Here is an 18199-nt window from a genome sequence, read left to right on the forward strand (position 1 = left end):
CGTTGTGTCTCCCAAAATACCTGATACATGGTTTGTCCTTGTGTCCTCTATTGAGGACATGTATAAAATCAATGCCCTGTTTTGTTACAGAAAGTCATATTTTGATTAGAAACCCCATAATATGTTGATTTACAACACAATTGAAAAAAACGGTCAGATTTTAATGATAATTACAAAATATTAATATATTATTCTTTATAATTCTTATATTAATCATCTAATGGAAAACATTTCCATTAGACTGCTAAATGTTTAAAGACCAAGAAGAAGTTGTTGACCTACCTCAGCCCTTAGTTTCAAATTCAGTTAATTTATGCAACTGTAATTTCTGTGTAAATGCATTTATGCCACCTCTGAGTAGGTGTTGACTTCAGAGTTGACATTTATGTTTTTTGTTTTTGTTTTTATGAACCAGAGAAACGTTGTATGCAGTAGAGAAATATATTAATACAATCTTTATTACATATTTATACATATCTTCATGTTTGTCGGTGTGGTGTGGTGTTTGTCCCGCTCCTCCTCCACTGTGATTGCCTTTACATTCACATTAACTTTAATGACATCTCATTCTTAATCTGTTGGGTTTAATATGGAGTTGGCCCACCCTTTGCTGCTATAACAGCTTCAACTCTTCTGGGAAGGCTTTTTTTTATGGGAGTTTTTTACCCTTCTTCTAGAGTTGAATTTGTGAGGTAAGGCACTGATGTTGGAGGAGAAGCTTGCAGTCTCCGCTCCAATTCATCTCAAAGGTGTTCTATTGGGTTGAGGTCAGGACTCTGTGCAGGACAGTCAAGTTCCACAAAACTCGCTCATCCATGTCTTTATGGACCTTGCTTTGTGCACTGGTGCGCAGTCATGTTGGAACAGGAGGGGGCCAACGCCAAACTGTTTCCAAAAAGTTCTGAGCATGAAATTGTCTTGGTATTCTGAAGCATTAGGAGTTCCTTTCCCTGGAACTAAAGGGCCAAGCCCAACCCCTGAAAAACAACCCAACACCATACTCTCCCCTCCACCAAACTTTACACTTGCCACAATGCAGTCAGGCAAGTGCTGTTTTCCTGACAACCTTCAAACATCGGATTACAAGACAGAGAAGCATCAATCGTCCCTCTGGAGAACACGTCTCAGAGTCCAGTGGTGGCGTGTTTTGCACCACTGCATCCAATGTTTTGAATTGCACTTGGTGATGTAAGGCTTGGCTGCAGCTACTCAGCCATGGAAACCCATCCCATGAAAGCACTGTTCTTGAGCAAATCTGAAGGCCACACAAAGTTTGGAGGTCTGTAGCTATTGACTAAGTTGGTGACTAGCATGTGCTGACCCCACTCTATGATTTTACTTGGCCCACCACTTCGTGGCTGAGTTGCTGGTGTTCCCAATTGCTTCCACTTTGTTATAATACCACTTACAGTTGACCGTAGAATATTTAGTGAGGAAATTTCATGAATTGGACAGGTAGCAACCTATCATGGTACCACACTTGAATTAACTGAAATCCTGAGAGGAACACATTCTTTCACAAATGTTTGTAGAAGCGTCTGAGGTTCTGGTTCTAGACGTGATCGGAACACATGAATTGAATGATTTGTAGGGATGTCCCAATACATTTGGCAATATAGTGTATCTTGCAGATGCATTCTCGGAGTATGCATTTATTTGTCATTTTAACCATTGGAAAGAGCGTAAAAGTGGACTTCAAAGATCTATTATCCTGTTGTGCCGTTTATGATCAGCGACTAGTCGATGTCCAGTGTTGGGCAAGTTACTGAAAGTGTGTTACTCTCCAAAGTTCCCAACACTGTCGATGTCAAGCTTAAAGTGTCATGGTAGAGCATTTAAGTCAACTAGTCTATGCAGTGCAACATCTCTGAGCAGCATTAAACTGTGTAAATTCACGTAAATGCAACATCAGCTGCAACATGTGCCACCTTTACTCTAGGGGATAAAGAGAGCCCTAGAATACATGTTTGCCAATTATATGGAGTAGCAAATTTATTTATCACCTGTTTATTAAATTAATTTCTTCCACTTTTACATTTTAATCAATCCAAAATGAAACTCACTATTTGCATTATTCTTGCAATGGAATTTTGGCCCATTTTTCTTAAGCCAGGAATGAAAAACACCTGTACTGTTTACTCATAAAGACTCAACACAAAGAGTAATAAAATGTATCAAGCACAGATTGCCTACTTATGGCTCCTGGAGTTGCATAGCAACAGAAATGGCTCCAGTGAGCACAGGGAGCTGGTGGCTGCTGATTAAGCCTCTACTGCCTTTAATTATGAATAAAGCTCCAGTTGCCTAAGCCATCATTGGGTCCCATTGGCCACACCCAAGTTTAGTGTAATCAAGTCACCTTAAACATGGGATGAATCAGTCAAGACTGCACTTAAACCACACAAAATCACAATAAATAAACACACACACACACACACACACACACGGTTTAAGGGGACTTTCCATAGGCGTAACGGTTTTTATACTGTACAAATGGTATATTTGATCCTAAATCTCCTAAATCTTTGTAATACCATGCCATTATACATTTGTGTCTTCATAAACCTCTCTCTCTCACAACTCTCTCTCTCACTCAACTTTGTAATTCTGAGAACAATTAGCTTACCACTGAAACTAAATAAATGAAAACAACATGTCATTTAAAACTCTGATATTTTTATTATTGCAACTGGAAGACAATACATTACATAAACATTATTTTAAGTTTCAGGAGAAATATGTGGAAAAGTAACAACATGATGTGACATTTATTGTCATATAGACAATGTGATTATTTACACGTATCGATGAAATAGTTTGATATTGTTCTTTGGCAATATGATTGCACACCAAGGAAATAGACAGCTTTATACTCATACAGCATTGGCATCTGAGTGTATTGAAAATAGACCTGGTCAAATACATATTTGTCATGATTCCATTGTGCTCTAAAATAATAACCAGACCACGAGTGACTTATGCAAGTACAAGGACAAAAACATATTTGGCAAAAACAAACAACATCAACAACATTGACAAAACCCTTATATTATTTCACATATAATTTCAGAGGCAGTGAGAGTTTTCCAATAAATAATTCATGCATATTTGTTTCCCCCTTTTGTCTTACATGGATTTGTATGAATCTTAGCTATTAAATCAGTTAAAAACAAATCTTTTTTTCTTTTTTTTGGTACACACACACACACACACACACACACACACACACACAAATGGGATATTATGGGACAGGCATAAATTTAAAGCAAAACCGTAGCAGCAGCTTATTGCCTATATGCAAATCAAATAAGGTAGGGCCATCTCACCGTAAATCGTCTGCTATTTTACACTGTACTCACCCTTACAGTGTTGCTCCATCACTAGACCCCCTGCCGAAGACAAATAGTCCTATTTTTAAAAGTGCTGAAATATCGTGCTGGACTATTTTAAAGGACTGAAAAAGGTATATCTGTGCTCCGCTCCCCCGGGGGACGCATAACATTCAGAAAGCGTTTCATACATAAAGCGGAAGTGGAGTGTAAACATCGCGGTAGATGCTTTGTAACTGACAGAGTACGACCCAAGCAGCCAGCGAAAAACTACACTGTAAAAAAAAATATTTTCATGATTTATCACAACTTTGTTTGTGGAGTTTCTGTTGATTAAACCAATCTCCATTGTATTAACTCAAATATTTAATTTCAATGAACTCAAAATGATGGCAACTTCAACTTAACTTTTTAAGTAAAACCAACATTTTTTTTTTACAGTGCACGGCAGGACGCTCTCACACACCTGGACATTCAGCTTCACCGATGGCGTTCAAGTTCATGAGGGATGGAAGCAAAGGTGGGTAATTTTAAACAAAATAGTAAGGAAACAGACAAGCCATGGTCGATCACGAAGTATCGCGTTAAGTGACTATCCTAAAGCCGATTCTAATTCCTTGTCAAACTATTTCAGTACAATTTATGATATCAACGCTGCAGGTTGCACAATGCAAATGACTTTAACAAAGTATCGAACCATTACAAAAGAACAGAACAGACATCCAAGCACAACCTTAAAGGGTGTACAGAGTGATAGGTCATCCAACACTGATTATTAACAACATTTGAACACTTATATCAATGAATTGAAAAAGGACCACCAAACTGAGGACCACGAAAAAGGCAAAATCAGTTTCACCTGATATTCAAAACAAGGCAGATCTGTTCATTAACGGGTTTTCATGAAGTCCCTTCCTTTGGAAGAGTTGTCTGCCGCAGAAGAGAGATACGATAAAAAAAGAAAGAAACCTATGCTTTAAGAGACGCCTCTCTGTTTTCTCGTAAGAAAATAAGCCATGCCTCATGCTAAATATCTATCTTACATGATCTTTCATTTAGAAAAGAAAATACTTCTTCTTATTTACAAGCACCCATGCAATATAACTGGGGAAAAAACCAGGCAAAAACTGCCTTTTGTGGAAAAAAGGGAGTATCTTTTTACAGTGTTATCCTGACAGGACAAATTGCTTGGATTGTGAAGATAAAACAAACAAAAAAATTATAATTAGAAAACACCAACATTTTGGCAACATAATCGGCATTTCTGACACATTGCTTCATAGAAAGATTTGTTTTAGTGTGCTTCAAATAAGAACTAACACCAGAAATGTTTTGAACACCAGGCATAAGAGAGAATTGGCATATTGCATTTGACCTTTACGTTTGTAATCCATTGGACACAGGCCATTGTACACACAACATTTGCTGCTTAATAAATAAATGGATCAATGACATATAAGAGTGTTCACCTTAAATAAATCTAGTTTAAAACATGTGCTAAGTAGAAATGTACTTTTTGTATTAGTGTACACCATTTTCAAGAAAAGTTAATTTAAGGACTTCAAATGTCATGTGGTGTAACCATCAATTAAACATGAATAAAAGAGAATAAATTTTCCTTACACCTTGAGTACATGTATACATAAATATACATGCTATTCATTATTAAGAAATTAAATAAAATGTTCAAGGTAAAAGGCATTCCTAGTTATTAATTTTTAACTTACTGACCTTGACACAAAGTCATAAGTCTGCATGTCATTTTATTGTTTGCACCATATTCCATATTGTTTGCACTTTTTTGCAAGTTTTTCAAATATTACTGAGCAGTTTTGTCAAAACATTTTATATTATAATATTATGTATTGAATTTTTCAAATTTCTAAGAAATAATAATTCAAAAAATAAAAGATAATGCCATACTACTTTCCAGTGTTGGGGTAGTAACGCATTACAAGTAATGCGAGTTACAAAATCGGATTACTTTTAAAAACAAAATATCTGAGTTACTTTTTCAAATAAGTAACAAGTTAATTTGCATTTCTTTCAGCCTGAGCCTTATTTATTTTACACTTGGTGCCTTTATATCCGCCAAAAAATACTTTTTTCTTTTCTTTTTGTTATTAAAAACTAGCAAGGAAGCCCAGGTGAGAAAAAAAAGTAAAACAAAAGTAATGTAATGCAGTACTTTTCATTAAAAGTAACTAGTAACACAATTAGTTACTTTTTACTAATATTGTAACACATTACTTGACATATTTGACTTGCCCCATAAAATGAATTCAGAAATAAAATCATGCAATAAGAGGTGTATTCCAGTCGTGAATTGCATTTTTTATGCATTACGAATTAACCAATAGATGTGGACCAAAAAAATTGAGCATCATGTCATTGACCCAAATATTCATCTGATGGTTTTTGTAATATAGGTTGGTATCACTACTTTTTTAAACTATTACTGGTCTTACTAAGTGTGCATGGATTAGCTGCACTTTCATCAACAGGTATCATCTTTGGCACACTTGAGAGCAGCATAGAAAATCTCTCCGTTCAACTTTCTGATGTGAACTAGAAGGATTGCTACAACATAATTCATTCTTTTAAATTGTTCTGTAGGCTTGATGAATTCAAAAACAAACATTTTTCACTCAAATGACCCAAATTTGACTATGGCTTTTTTCCCTCTTCGCACATACACGCACACACACACACACACACACACACACACACACACTCGTGCAAGCGCACACACACACACACACACACACAAAACAACATGAACATGAGAATCTTTCACCTGGGAAATCAAATTTAACAAGGGACAACAGTGATTTTATTGATATTGCAACAACTGACTAGAATTCACCTGATATCCTGGAACAGAAGTATTTAGATCTGTGTTAACGGGATTTTCGTTCATTGCTAATCACTGGCTTCCTCTTTCAGCTCCTTCTGAACTTTAGACGCACGCTGAGCGTTTTTATTCAAACCGGTGCGCACGCCAGCCAGGTGAAGCAACGACCCTGCCGCCTCCTTCATCTCCTCATCTTCCTCCTCTTTTACCAGGAGATTTTCCGCCCTCCTCTTCTTCAGGGGAAGTGTGTCACCAGGGGTCCGTAGGTGACCTTTGGTCCACAGCAGTCTTCTGCGCTGGAGCAGCTGGAAAGGAGGTGGCGAAGCGTCCAGCGGAAAGTCTTTTTGCTCCTCCTTGACCTCAGTGACCGTCACCTCCTGACCGTGGCTGTAGGCAGAGAGGGAACCCTGAGTGGAGCAGGAGGAGAGGGCGGAAGAAATGTCCCCCTTTGTATTTGGGGACTGGGAGCTGCTGTATGTGTGGTCCTCCTGTTGTTCATCGCTGGGTGGAGGAGAGTCACTGCACAGACTGTTTTTACCCCGTGTCAGATAGTCGCCCAGGGCTGATCTGTTAAAACAGACAGAGAGAGGCAAATCATTATTAAACACATTAGTTATGCTGATGCTATTACCAAAATGACAGTGTATTCAAGGTATATATACATGTTGTGTTATGGTTGATAACCAATAAATGGTGGGAAAAAAATTTCTAATTAAATTAGAAACACTAATGATAAAATTGATAATTTAGGTATCAAAACATTATAATATACAGAATAAATGGAAACGATTTTGAGTTGCATTTAAGTGTTATTGGTGTTTTGTACAGATTGGTTTTAAGTGTGCACTAGAAGACAACAAACTTAATCTAAAATGTTAAAATATGGAAAATAAACATGCAAAATATATTTTTACGTTTTAAACATACATCTAAAAAAATTCAATAAGGTTTATTCTCAAAACAAGAAGACAATATTTCAAAGGCATAAAACAAGACAAAAAGCATTTTAGCGGTTTACATTAAATATTTTACAACAGCGTTGGATTTTTGAAAAGAACCGTCTTGCAATCTTCATTGCCTCATTTTTCCTCTGTCAGCTCTTTTTATATGAAGTAAAGGAGCTGAGATTAATGTAACTGTGGTATTATTTAAATAATGCTATATTATTAGTTCATATTTTAAATTATTTTTTTATTTTATATTTACAATACAAGATTTTCATGAAGAAAAGAAGAGACGGAAAAAAACAACAACAAGAAAAACCCTCTCTACCTCAACAGAAGTGCCATAAAGGAACATTCACAACCATTAAATAAATAAAATAATAATACTAAAAAAGAGAAATCATATTCTCACAGTCTTAATCCTTACATACTGTAGTTACATAATAGATCTATACAGTGCATCCTGGAAAGGCACACACCTGTCTATATAAGGCTCCACAGTTAACACTGCATGTCAGAGAACAAACCAAGCCATGAAGTCAAAGGAATTGTCTATAGCCCTCCTGGACAAGATTGTATCGAGGCAAAGATCTGGGGATGGGTACAGAACATTTCTGCAGCATTGACGGTGCCTCCATCATCCGTAAATGGAAGAAGTTTGGAACTACCAGGACTCTTCCTCTATCCTTCATGCCTGGAGGATACCAGGCACCGCTCATCAAAAATGAAAATTCTGTCATCATTTACTCACCCTCAAGTTATTCCAACCCTTTATGAGTTTTTTTGTTCTGCTGAACACAAAAAAAAAGATATAGATTGAAGAATGTTTGTAACCAAGCAGATAGAGCAACTATTGACTACCATAGTAGAGGAAAAATACTATGGTAGTCAATGGTTGCTCTATCTGCTTTGTTACAAATATATTCTTTTGTGTTCAGCAGAACAAAGAAACTCATACTCAGGTTTGGTAAAACTTTAGGGTGAGTAAATGAAGACAATTTTCATTTTGGGTGAACTATCACAAAGTGCTGAGGAAGCCTCCAGAGATGAAATTCAGATATGGTAACAGGCATTTGGTTTCCAACACACGCTGTAAGCGGTCGACCAATCATAACAAACTGGGTCATCTGACCAATCAAAGCAGAGTAGGCTCTTGGAAAGGAGGGCTTTAGAGAGACTGAGTCTTTGAATGAACCTTTTTCAGGATCTTTTGAGAAATGAGGTGATGCTGCAATATATATTATAAGAAAATGCAAGTGTTTTTTGACCTTGAATGCATGTAAACCTATTGTAGGAAACCTCCCAAACAAAATCAGAAACCTTTAAAATCGTATAATAGGGGCACGTTAACAAAAAATATTTATAATATTTTTTTAAGTTTTAGCTATTAATAACAACACTGAGAAGGGTACTAACCTCACGGCTGTGGTCCTCTTGCTCACAGGACTCAAAGGAAGGGGCCTGATAACTGGAAAGAGCCCCTGAGCGGCAACACGTGAGCTATGCTGTATCACTCTCTGTGGAACTGCCAAACAACAAACACACAATTAACACCATGCCATAAAATACACAAAGGATATATATTGGACTGGACTACATTGCTGTGATTCCAAGTTTCAAGAACCAAATTTTCCAGTCGTTCATGGTAGTAGTTTTTTTTGCATGGAAAAGAGCAGCGTAAACATTGTGCTAAATATCTCACGGAAGAAAGTACACTAATTCAAGTTTGAAAAGACATGAGGGTGAGCTTGACAATAGAATGATCTGAAAAAACTGGGAGGAACACATTATAAACCTTATCACCGTGAATATTAATTAGGTGATGCAATGCTTGCTCACCTTTTTTATTGAAAGGTCAATAATATTGTTGACGCTATACCAGTTGGAAAGTGGAAACTGATTCGGTTAATCCCCTGAGCGGGAGTAAATGATGACAGAAGTTAATTTTTGTGTGAACTATTGTTTTAAGGGACATGATAAAAGGACACTAGATAGCCTTCACAGGTGTCCAGCCACTCACAAACTGAGCACTATGACATTGGCTAGTAGAAAGCTTAAGTGAAGCGGCCTTGAGCTAAGGCTGTCCAGTCGAGCACTTGACACACACATACACACACACTGGGCTCTTTGCTTTTATGTAGACAGCCATCAAGACATTCACATCACTCAAACGCCAATAGCCTTGCTCAGACACTTTTCACAGGCAGCTCTGCCTCCATTATTCCATTATCAAGAGCAGACGAGAAGGAGAGAGGAGCCACTACAGACAGATAATGTATCCATTTCCTTCCATTTAGCTGCTTGCGGTGGAGTGGAAAGAGAGCACCCTGATTGGAATCGAATGGACATTTAAACGGCTGGGACACCAACAGGGATTGAAAGAAAGAGATGAAGGAGCAGTTGTGGGAAATGAAAGAATCAGTGGCAAAAAAAAGAATGATTCCCGAGACATTACAAAGGTAATCTATAGGCACAAAGCAGCTATTTGTGTGATAAAGAGGGTTTTTTATAAATCAAAATCAAGGAGCTCTTGCAAGGCACTTTTAAAGGCTGCATGAAATCACTTGGCATGCACAGTATTTTTTTTTTTTTTTCATGTTTTAATATATTTCTTTGGGAGAGTGGGACTAAAAAAAGTTTTACATGGCTAATAGGCTACGTCACAGTCACGAACATGATTTACTAGATGGTGGTAGGTGGTATTAGGAGGAGGGATATTCTCAATTCACAGAGAACATTTGATTGGACAAAAATCTGCGTAGTGCTGAATGAGTGAGTGATCAATATTTTTGTTTTGTTCTCCCATAAGATATACATGAAATTAGGACACTTTTTTCTTGAAGAAATTAACACTTTTATTCCACAATGATGCATTCATTTGAAAAAAGTGACAGTAAAGGCATTAAAAAAAATCGTACTGCCCCCACAATTTTGAACAGTAGTGTGTATATGCTTGTTTATCTGCTAAAGCTACATGAACTAAAATCAACAAAACTCCAATTTTAAATTTCCCTTGCACTTTGTAAGAAATCCTTCCCTTGTAGGTCAAAATGATGAAGCCCTAAAATTATAATACATTTTTTCTTTGTCTATAATTCTATTTCATTTCCTTTTGATGATATTTGTTCTTTTTTTAAAGCAATTGTTTTCCACTTGAGGGTGCCTATTCAAAACAAAAGCGTAGTTGGATGATGCCAAGTTTGAGTGCAGCATCTTGATTGTTATACAAACAACCGCCTCGCGAACACCAGGACTTTTATTATGACGGGACGGGACGGGATGGGACAGTCGCCGGGCGCGTGCACCATTTCCGTTTTTCATGAGTATAAGGTAAAGCAGCTCTGTTAATCATATTAGATACATTTAAGTGTGTTTAAAATGATGTTATGACGTTACTCTGTGTGTTCGCTCGGCGCTGCTGTGACATGTTCACACTGCTAAGAGTAAAGCGCTTCTGCCCAATAAAACTGACGGTAACGCAGATATGACGCGATTGACGCTCAAACGCTATGCTGACACATCCCGGGTCCGGGCAATTTTCTCACAATTTGGAATATTGTAAGTACACAACTGAACAAAATATATAATACTGGCCTAGTGGTTTTTGGATATTTTAATGTAAAAATACTACATAGTGCACCTTTAAATTACTAGATTTTACCAATAAATAATAAACAGTTATTTAATCACATTCTTCACATTCGTTTAACTTAATTTCACACAGAACCCTTTTAATTCAACTCAAAATATCTTACATTGGGTGTCTTTGCCGACCTACAGTATCCTGTAATTTTGTAATATTTCATGACTCTTCATTGCCACTAGATGGCCTTATAGCTCTATATGGAGCAAATGAACTGTTCCACTGTGTCCTAAAGCGAGATCTTCACCATGCATTCAGATCCACATGTAGACAATAGACATTAGAAAATACGTTTTTGGTGGTTTTAGCACTTTTAGTTCAATTTTGAGCATTTTTCTGTATACTGAAGCATTCCTCGCATTCCATTCATTCTAATGAGGGTCAAATTGACCAGTGAGGGAAGGATTTGTTACTTTTTTAAATTTCAACCCCAAAACTCCTCAAATCTTTTGCTAGTTTCAGCCCGCTGCAGTTATCATTTTAATGTCTTGCACCCCTTTTTCAATGTTGGCAAGTTGCTATTTTGAAAACAACTGAAAACAACTTCTCCATTGAGCAACTGAAACCTGGCCAAGTGAATGGCACAATATTTTTCTTGTTATTTAAAGAGCGTGTTAGTAATATGCGCCTTTAGGCGGGTCCTCAACGCGCATATATTGTGCTCATTGCACACACAGGGATGCGCAGCAGCCCACAAACATTTTTAAATATTAAATATAAAAGGAATTCCTCTATGGAAAAGTGTTCAGTCTTTTCGCTTGCAAATTCCGCCATGTAAGTGCAACTTACTTGCTTTAAGTGCTTTTAAAGGGAATGGGACACACTGATTGGTTTATTATTTATTCACCCATGACTCATTAAGCACCAACCCTTTTTCCTAGTTATTTCCTAGTTCATTTTTCCCATTAGCAAAAGTGGATTAAGTGCACTTGTGCTTTGCGGTTTAGACCACGCGCTTAGATCATTAAAAAAATGACCATGGTGTCTTGGAACACTCTTTTAAAGGGTTAGTTCACCCACAAATTATTTCATGAATTACTCACCCTCATGTCGTTGGACACCCGTTGGAAAGGCCTCCATTGGCATTCAGAACATTTCCACTCACAAGACCCATAAAGGCACTAAAAACATCAATACAAAGTCCATCTCACTACAGTGGCTGTACAATAGTTTTACGAAGCGACGAGAATAGTTTTTGTTCGCAAAAAACAAACAAAATAACGACTTTATCCACCAAGATATTGTCTTCCATGTAGGTCTCGGACGTGAACTCACCTGGAACTCACGCGATAGCAGCGCTCCTCCTCTTCTGGGTCATGTATCAAACGGCGGATCTGCGTCATATTCTCGCGCATGCATCGAGTTCACATCAATAACTTAGTGGATAAAGTCGCATTGTAAAATGATTGTACAGCCACAGTTGTGAGATGGACTTTGTAATGTCGTCTTTAGTGCCTTTATGGGTCTTGTGAGAGGAAATATACTGAATGCCAATGGAGGCCTTTCTGAAGGCTTTCTCAGCCATCAGCTTTAACAAAAATATCTCCATTTGTGTTCCGAAGATGAACGGTGTTACGGGTGTCCAACGACATGAGGGCGAGTAATTAAAGAAATAATTTTCATTTTTGGGTGAACTAACCCTTTAAATGAGTGGGTCAAACAATTTTGGGTCAAAATTACCTGAGGGAAGGAGGGGGGTTGAAAAACAATAATAATGGGATTTTACCTTGTAAGAGTACTCCTCCGTTTTTTCTGAAGAGTGGACTTCCTGGCCATAGTGGAGGACTAAGGGATATAAACAGAGCAAGAATGCTAGAGCGAGAAAATCACAGTGCTAGAACCAAATAATGAAGGGGAAAAAAAACTTTTGTATTATAAACTTCTGAAATCCTAGTCAAAAGACAGATAAAGGCTGAGGGGAGGAAATTCTAGAGAATAAGAATCTGATGGTGTGGAATGCAAACTGGAGACTGAGAGGTTGTGCAAGAATCTAATTGACCTGGTACAGACATCCTGGCGAAGCTTTGAAATCCAATTATTTACCATAATTACTTGTTATAGACAGTGTAAAGCAATGTATCCAAAGGGCTTCTATTTTCAATAACAGTGGATGTCATCCCTTTACTTAGATTGACTTTAATCTTGTAACCAGATCTTCAAACTCACCATGGGCAATTGGGGGTGTTGGGCTACACAGATGACATTTATCTAATCTCAAGAATATTATTTTGATTACAATTTAACATAACCTTTTACTGGTTTGAAAATGTTTAAATTGATACATTTAATTTGACATCTGCCACTGTTGTTCCTGGGAGTTTGCATATTTTATTTTGAATAATAACAGTAATAATAATTTTAAATAAATGCTGTTTGGATTTAAATAGGCAAATACTTAAGAGTCTATGACTGGATCATTAATGCAGCTAATATTATGTTTCTAGCATGTTATGTTTGGCAACAGTACTTCCAAACCTAATTGATGGAGTGTGTAGCTTTTTATTTCTTAAACAACGACGTAGGAAGACACATCATGGCCATATTCCAGGATGACAATGTCAAGATGCATCAGGCTCAAATTGTGAAAGAATTCACAATTGTGAAAGGTTGGGAAGGAGCATGAAGAATCATTTTCACACATGAATCCAGGCCTTAAACTCATTGAAAGTCTTTGGGATGTGCTGGATCTGGAGTACACTTTACAGGGTGCCTGACTCGTCATTACAAGACCTTGACCAAAAATTGATGGAAACAAATGTTGCGATGTTATTTCTATTAAGGGGTGCATCAATTTTTGGTCAATTGATTAATCTTCATGTGTGAAAACGATTCTTCAAAAAAGTCTGTCAAGTATTGGCATTCATTACAAAAAGCATTAAAGTTGACATGAAATGGAAATTCCATTTTTAGATGCATTTAGAAATTATTCAACTTTATATAGATCTTATTGTGATCGGTCCTCATTAATGCATTTCATTTTATGTTTAATTTGACCTTGTGATTTAACATTTTCAATCTTCCGATGAAACGTCATAATTCTCTCAGTTACATTGCAACTTTAACGAAAACAACCATTGAGCTTGGACCACATGAAAACCAAAAGCTATCATATGAAACCGTTTTAGCTGGAATTTCGAATAGGGAACGAATTCAGAGTATCAGATTTGATCATGGTTCAATTGTTTGGCTCTTCAACTGATGAAAAAAGCCACTTATTTAGAAAGAAAGACAAAAAGCTTGTTTTTTGTAAACAGAAAAATAATTGATGGTACAACTGTTTATACAGTACCTGACTTTCCCTACATCACACATAGGGAAAAATCAAGAAAAAAGCAAGAAGACAGGTGCATCTACTGTTACAATGGAGTTTAGTGTTGCTAAGCCTATAATGTATTTCATTGCACTAACTGTCTGTCCCATCTATGTTTTTTTTCTTCTTTTGTCAGACAAATAGCTTTGTGCTTTTATTACACCTGTCTCATATGTTGCCATGGAGGTGTTCTGGTCGTCACAGCAACAGCAGAGGAGAAGAAACGACTCGGGAAGGGCAAGCGTGTGCCGTTTCTTTACATCCCACAGATTCCCCAGAGGACCATGTCCAGTTGCTGACGAAGACTTCAGGAACGAGTGAGGAACTGACCCAAAACCCTCAGACATGGAAATGTAGGCTATGTTCCCACTGCAAGCTCAGTTCCGATTTAATGCTCAGAATTTTTTGTATAGCTGTTTGCATTGCCTTTACAATGCCTTTAAATGTGGCTAATATCAGATTCCAGTGTGAACAGATCATGGCCCTGAACTGAACCGCATGTGCAAAAAAAGACGTCACGTAGCAATCATGTCATATGGAAGTAAACACGGAGGATATTATAGTGATTACGCATTTATTTACAGGGTGATCTGCCACAGAAGCCAGTGAATTTATGCGCAGGAAACATAACAAAAACACAAAAACAAAGACGAGGATTCTAAAAAAGTACATTTAAAGTACACAAAATACATTTATGATAAGAGGCATCATGTTTTGCTTGTATATAGAGATGTTACTGTAATACTTATGAGTTCTGACACATAACTGTCCTTCATCGAATACCTTTCACAACTGTCTTGATAACTTTGGGTAAGTAAAATCTTTGAAATGCAATGAATGTTGATCTAGAGTCGCATGAAGTGCAATATGACTGTTCAGACCAAGGTCATATTGCAAAACATCTGATCTGTATCGAATTTAGGACCACATATACCCCACATTTCCACCAGAATGAACTGGGTGCTAGTTCAGAGCCAGTGCTAGTGCCAGTACGTAGTTGGTTCGAATGAAGAGCCTTCTAAGAACCGTTTGCTTTTCCACATGCTGAGAGCCACAACAGAGCCAGGTCTTATGCCTCATCTTTCTCAGCAGCACTAGCGAGAAAACAAACACACACACCAGACATGTTCTATCTAATGCAGTGACGCTGCGCAGACCGACCCGTGTATGATATAAAAAAACACATGAGTGAATCAAAAGCATAAGGAGTCATATGCTCTCGCTGGACTCGTTGTCATACGGCAAGTGGTCTGCACAGCGCCGATGCATCTCGAACAAGTCTTCCATCAACAATGGCGAACGTTGCGTTACTATTGATTCACATGGCTTTACGACAACGTAAATCATCGGCATCATAACACCGCGAATCCAACGCACTCATACAGTTTGCAGTAATTTGTATAGACGGTGATTACAAACGAGCAGCAGCTTTTCGCTCCATTAGCTGCTATTTAAAAAATGGCGACTCTCAAGTTTGTGTTCATCTTGTTGACCCCGCCCCCAGCAACATGACCTAATTGGTTCTTACTTCTAGCCCAGCAATGTTTTGGTGCTACTTAAGAACCACTTTTCCTGGCTCGGAGCTGGTGCTTTGGGTGTGGAAAGACAAAGAACAGATTTGAAACTAGGCTCTGGCTCTGAACTAGCACCAGCACTACCTTGGTGGAAAAGGGGTAATATGAAAGCAGCCCAAATCATAAATGAAAAGATCAGAATCCATGACAAAACCAGATCTGGGTCACACAAGAGCAAACCAAACTAAAAAAAAAAAAAAAAAAAAAAATTCGGATTTGGCCCACGTTTACCTGAAGTCTGAACGTAGCATGTGTTCTTCACAAGTGAGGCCACCAAATAAAGGTGTATATATATGAGCTTCATTCTGTCATTCCTTTCTCTTTCTTGAGATTTGTTTTAATTAATATATTCATACTGTGGTTAAGTCAACATCCTCTCAGTCACATTTCATTATTCCACACCAAGAGATGTTTCTGTGGCCAAGCTCTTTCTTTAGGAGATGGAAAAGTCTAGACTAGGATTTTCAGGGCCACACAAAATGGAAAGTGTGAATGAAAGTACTAGAAGAAAACCAATGAAGACGGAAAAAAGCAATAACTGGTAGTTGCAGAGGAAAAGAAAGAAAAAAGAAAAAGAAATGGACGGCCAAAAAAAAAAAAAAAAACAACTGAGTGAGAAATTGAGGCGTTACCTGTGGTATTGCTGAGGAGAGGCAGATGGGGAGGTAGGTGGTTTTGGAAGCCGAGGGGAATACGGATGATATGGAGTCTTCTTTAGTGCCTGAATCAGATTGTGTCTGTAGTCAGGATCAATAGACCAGAGAGAACCCTTTCCTATGCTCTAAAATACAAAAAGAAAAATAACAGTCATGTTACACAGTATCTTCATTAAGATTAACAATATTTTAAAGGTACTGTGCGGCAGGAAGCCTACATCAAACATCACCAGGCAAGTCTGGAATGCTCACGAAAAAAGGGAAAGAGTAAGGCGAAGAAACACTTGCCACTGAGATCTGGAGACAGATTGCAAAAAGATAGGTTTCACCTGGAACAAGGTCGAGAGGAAAGCCCAAGACAGAGATGCCTGGTTGACAGCCTCTCTCAAAAAGGGGGGAAAGGGAAAGTAAGTAATTAGTAGTACTCTACAGTAGGTATGGGCAATAGAGGATGGATACCCGACCTTAGCCCGAAGGGTCCCGACGGTTCAAACCGATATTTAGAAATGATGTTCTGGTTGGGCTCGTTCACATCAGCTCGATAAGGCTTTGATTGAACCATTTAAATTTAAAACGGCTTATTATATAAGTAGCCAATGGGCCTGTTTAACTTGATGCAATGGTTTGTTTTTGTGATTAAAATAAATGTAAAATATTACCCTAACATGACATCCGTCTTCCTGTGAGCGGAAATTTGTATATGTCACTGTGACAACAACGCGCAACCAGCGCGCAACACGTGCGTTTTGCCCGCGGCATCCTTTCCAGCCAGCAGCAAACTTCAGCGCTGCTGGCAGGACCATCGAGAAGAGGAGGACAGCCTTGAAGCCATCCACAGTTGATGATGCAAACCTTTTTCTGCATAAAACCTTGATTAGCCTAAATTTTCATGGACAGATTGTGTAAATAGATCCCATGTTGCAGTTTAGGAACCAAACAGTTTGAGAAAAATGGTAAGTGACTTTCAGTTCAATAAGCATTTCAATTGTGTTACGTTAATGTTTTGTTCTGTTAAAAAATGGGCCATTTTTAGTTGACCTTTGTTCATTTCATTTCATTTGGCTATTTGATTGTGCTCTGTGTAACGTTTGATGCCCCATTAGTTGATGCGCTCGTCTGTAAATATTTCAGAATGCCTTCCTACAGTTGCTTAATAAAAGCGGGCTTTCCACACAAACAAACGTAGCTACATGTGGCATTGGTATATGAAGGATAAGAATAGATTTTAACTGTCAGGCTCGGACATAAATATCTTAATGCCTGTCGGGCTCGGGTCAGGTTCGGTTACTGCTCTGTCAGACACAGGCCGGGCTTGGAGAGAAAAATGCGGCCCGATCCACACTCTAATGGTCAACTCTGGCGTTTGAGAACAACAGAGAGTTTAGCTTCAATCCTAATCAAGCACACCTGAAAAATACTAAATCAAGGGCTTTAGGATTACTAGAAATCTACAAACAGGAACACATTTAAATTAGGGACTCATCCAGGATAGGAAACTAGGACCTCACAGAGTCCAAAAAAAGAATCATACCTCTAAACCACTTGTAGCCAAAAGCAGAACCCTACTCTTGGAGGGTAACCATCTTGCAGAGTTTATCTCCAAATCCATTCAAACATACCTGAACCACCAAAATATTTAGGATTACTTGAAATAGCCAAGTGCGGCTTTGCCAATCTATGGTCAAAAGTTACCCGAAAGCATAGTTCAAAACAACATTTTCACAAACGTCACAATGAAACTTAGTTTCTTGTTATAGTTGCTTATTAGCATGCATATTACCAGGATATTAGCTGTTTATCGTTTCTTATAAAACACATATCAATGCCTTGTTCTGCATGACCATATTCTACTCCTACCCAAATACCTCAACTTAAGTACCTTACTAACT

At 37.9% G+C, this 18199-nt stretch overlaps 1 protein-coding gene across 2 annotated transcripts in view; it reads right to left on the minus strand.

Moving 5' to 3' along the window:
* Positions 1 to 3203: 3203 nt before the first annotated feature.
* ches1 (checkpoint suppressor 1) overlaps positions 3204 to 18199 on the minus strand; it is a 47731-nt gene continuing 32735 nt past the window's right edge. For both annotated transcript variants that reach the window (XM_067417214.1, XM_067417213.1), the window contains exons 3-6: positions 16287 to 16435; positions 12497 to 12555; positions 8544 to 8652; positions 3204 to 6750 (exon numbers count right to left, since the gene is read on the minus strand). In XM_067417214.1, coding sequence (XP_067273315.1) covers positions 6252 to 6750; positions 8544 to 8652; positions 12497 to 12555; positions 16287 to 16435 — 816 coding nt within the window. In that variant the 3' untranslated portion in view covers positions 3204 to 6251. The remainder of the gene's footprint in view (positions 6751 to 8543; positions 8653 to 12496; positions 12556 to 16286; positions 16436 to 18199) is intronic.

The sequence above is a fragment of the Pseudorasbora parva genome, chromosome 15, assembly GCF_024679245.1.
Source record: "Pseudorasbora parva isolate DD20220531a chromosome 15, ASM2467924v1, whole genome shotgun sequence".
Taxonomy (NCBI): Eukaryota; Metazoa; Chordata; class Actinopteri; order Cypriniformes; family Gobionidae; genus Pseudorasbora; species Pseudorasbora parva.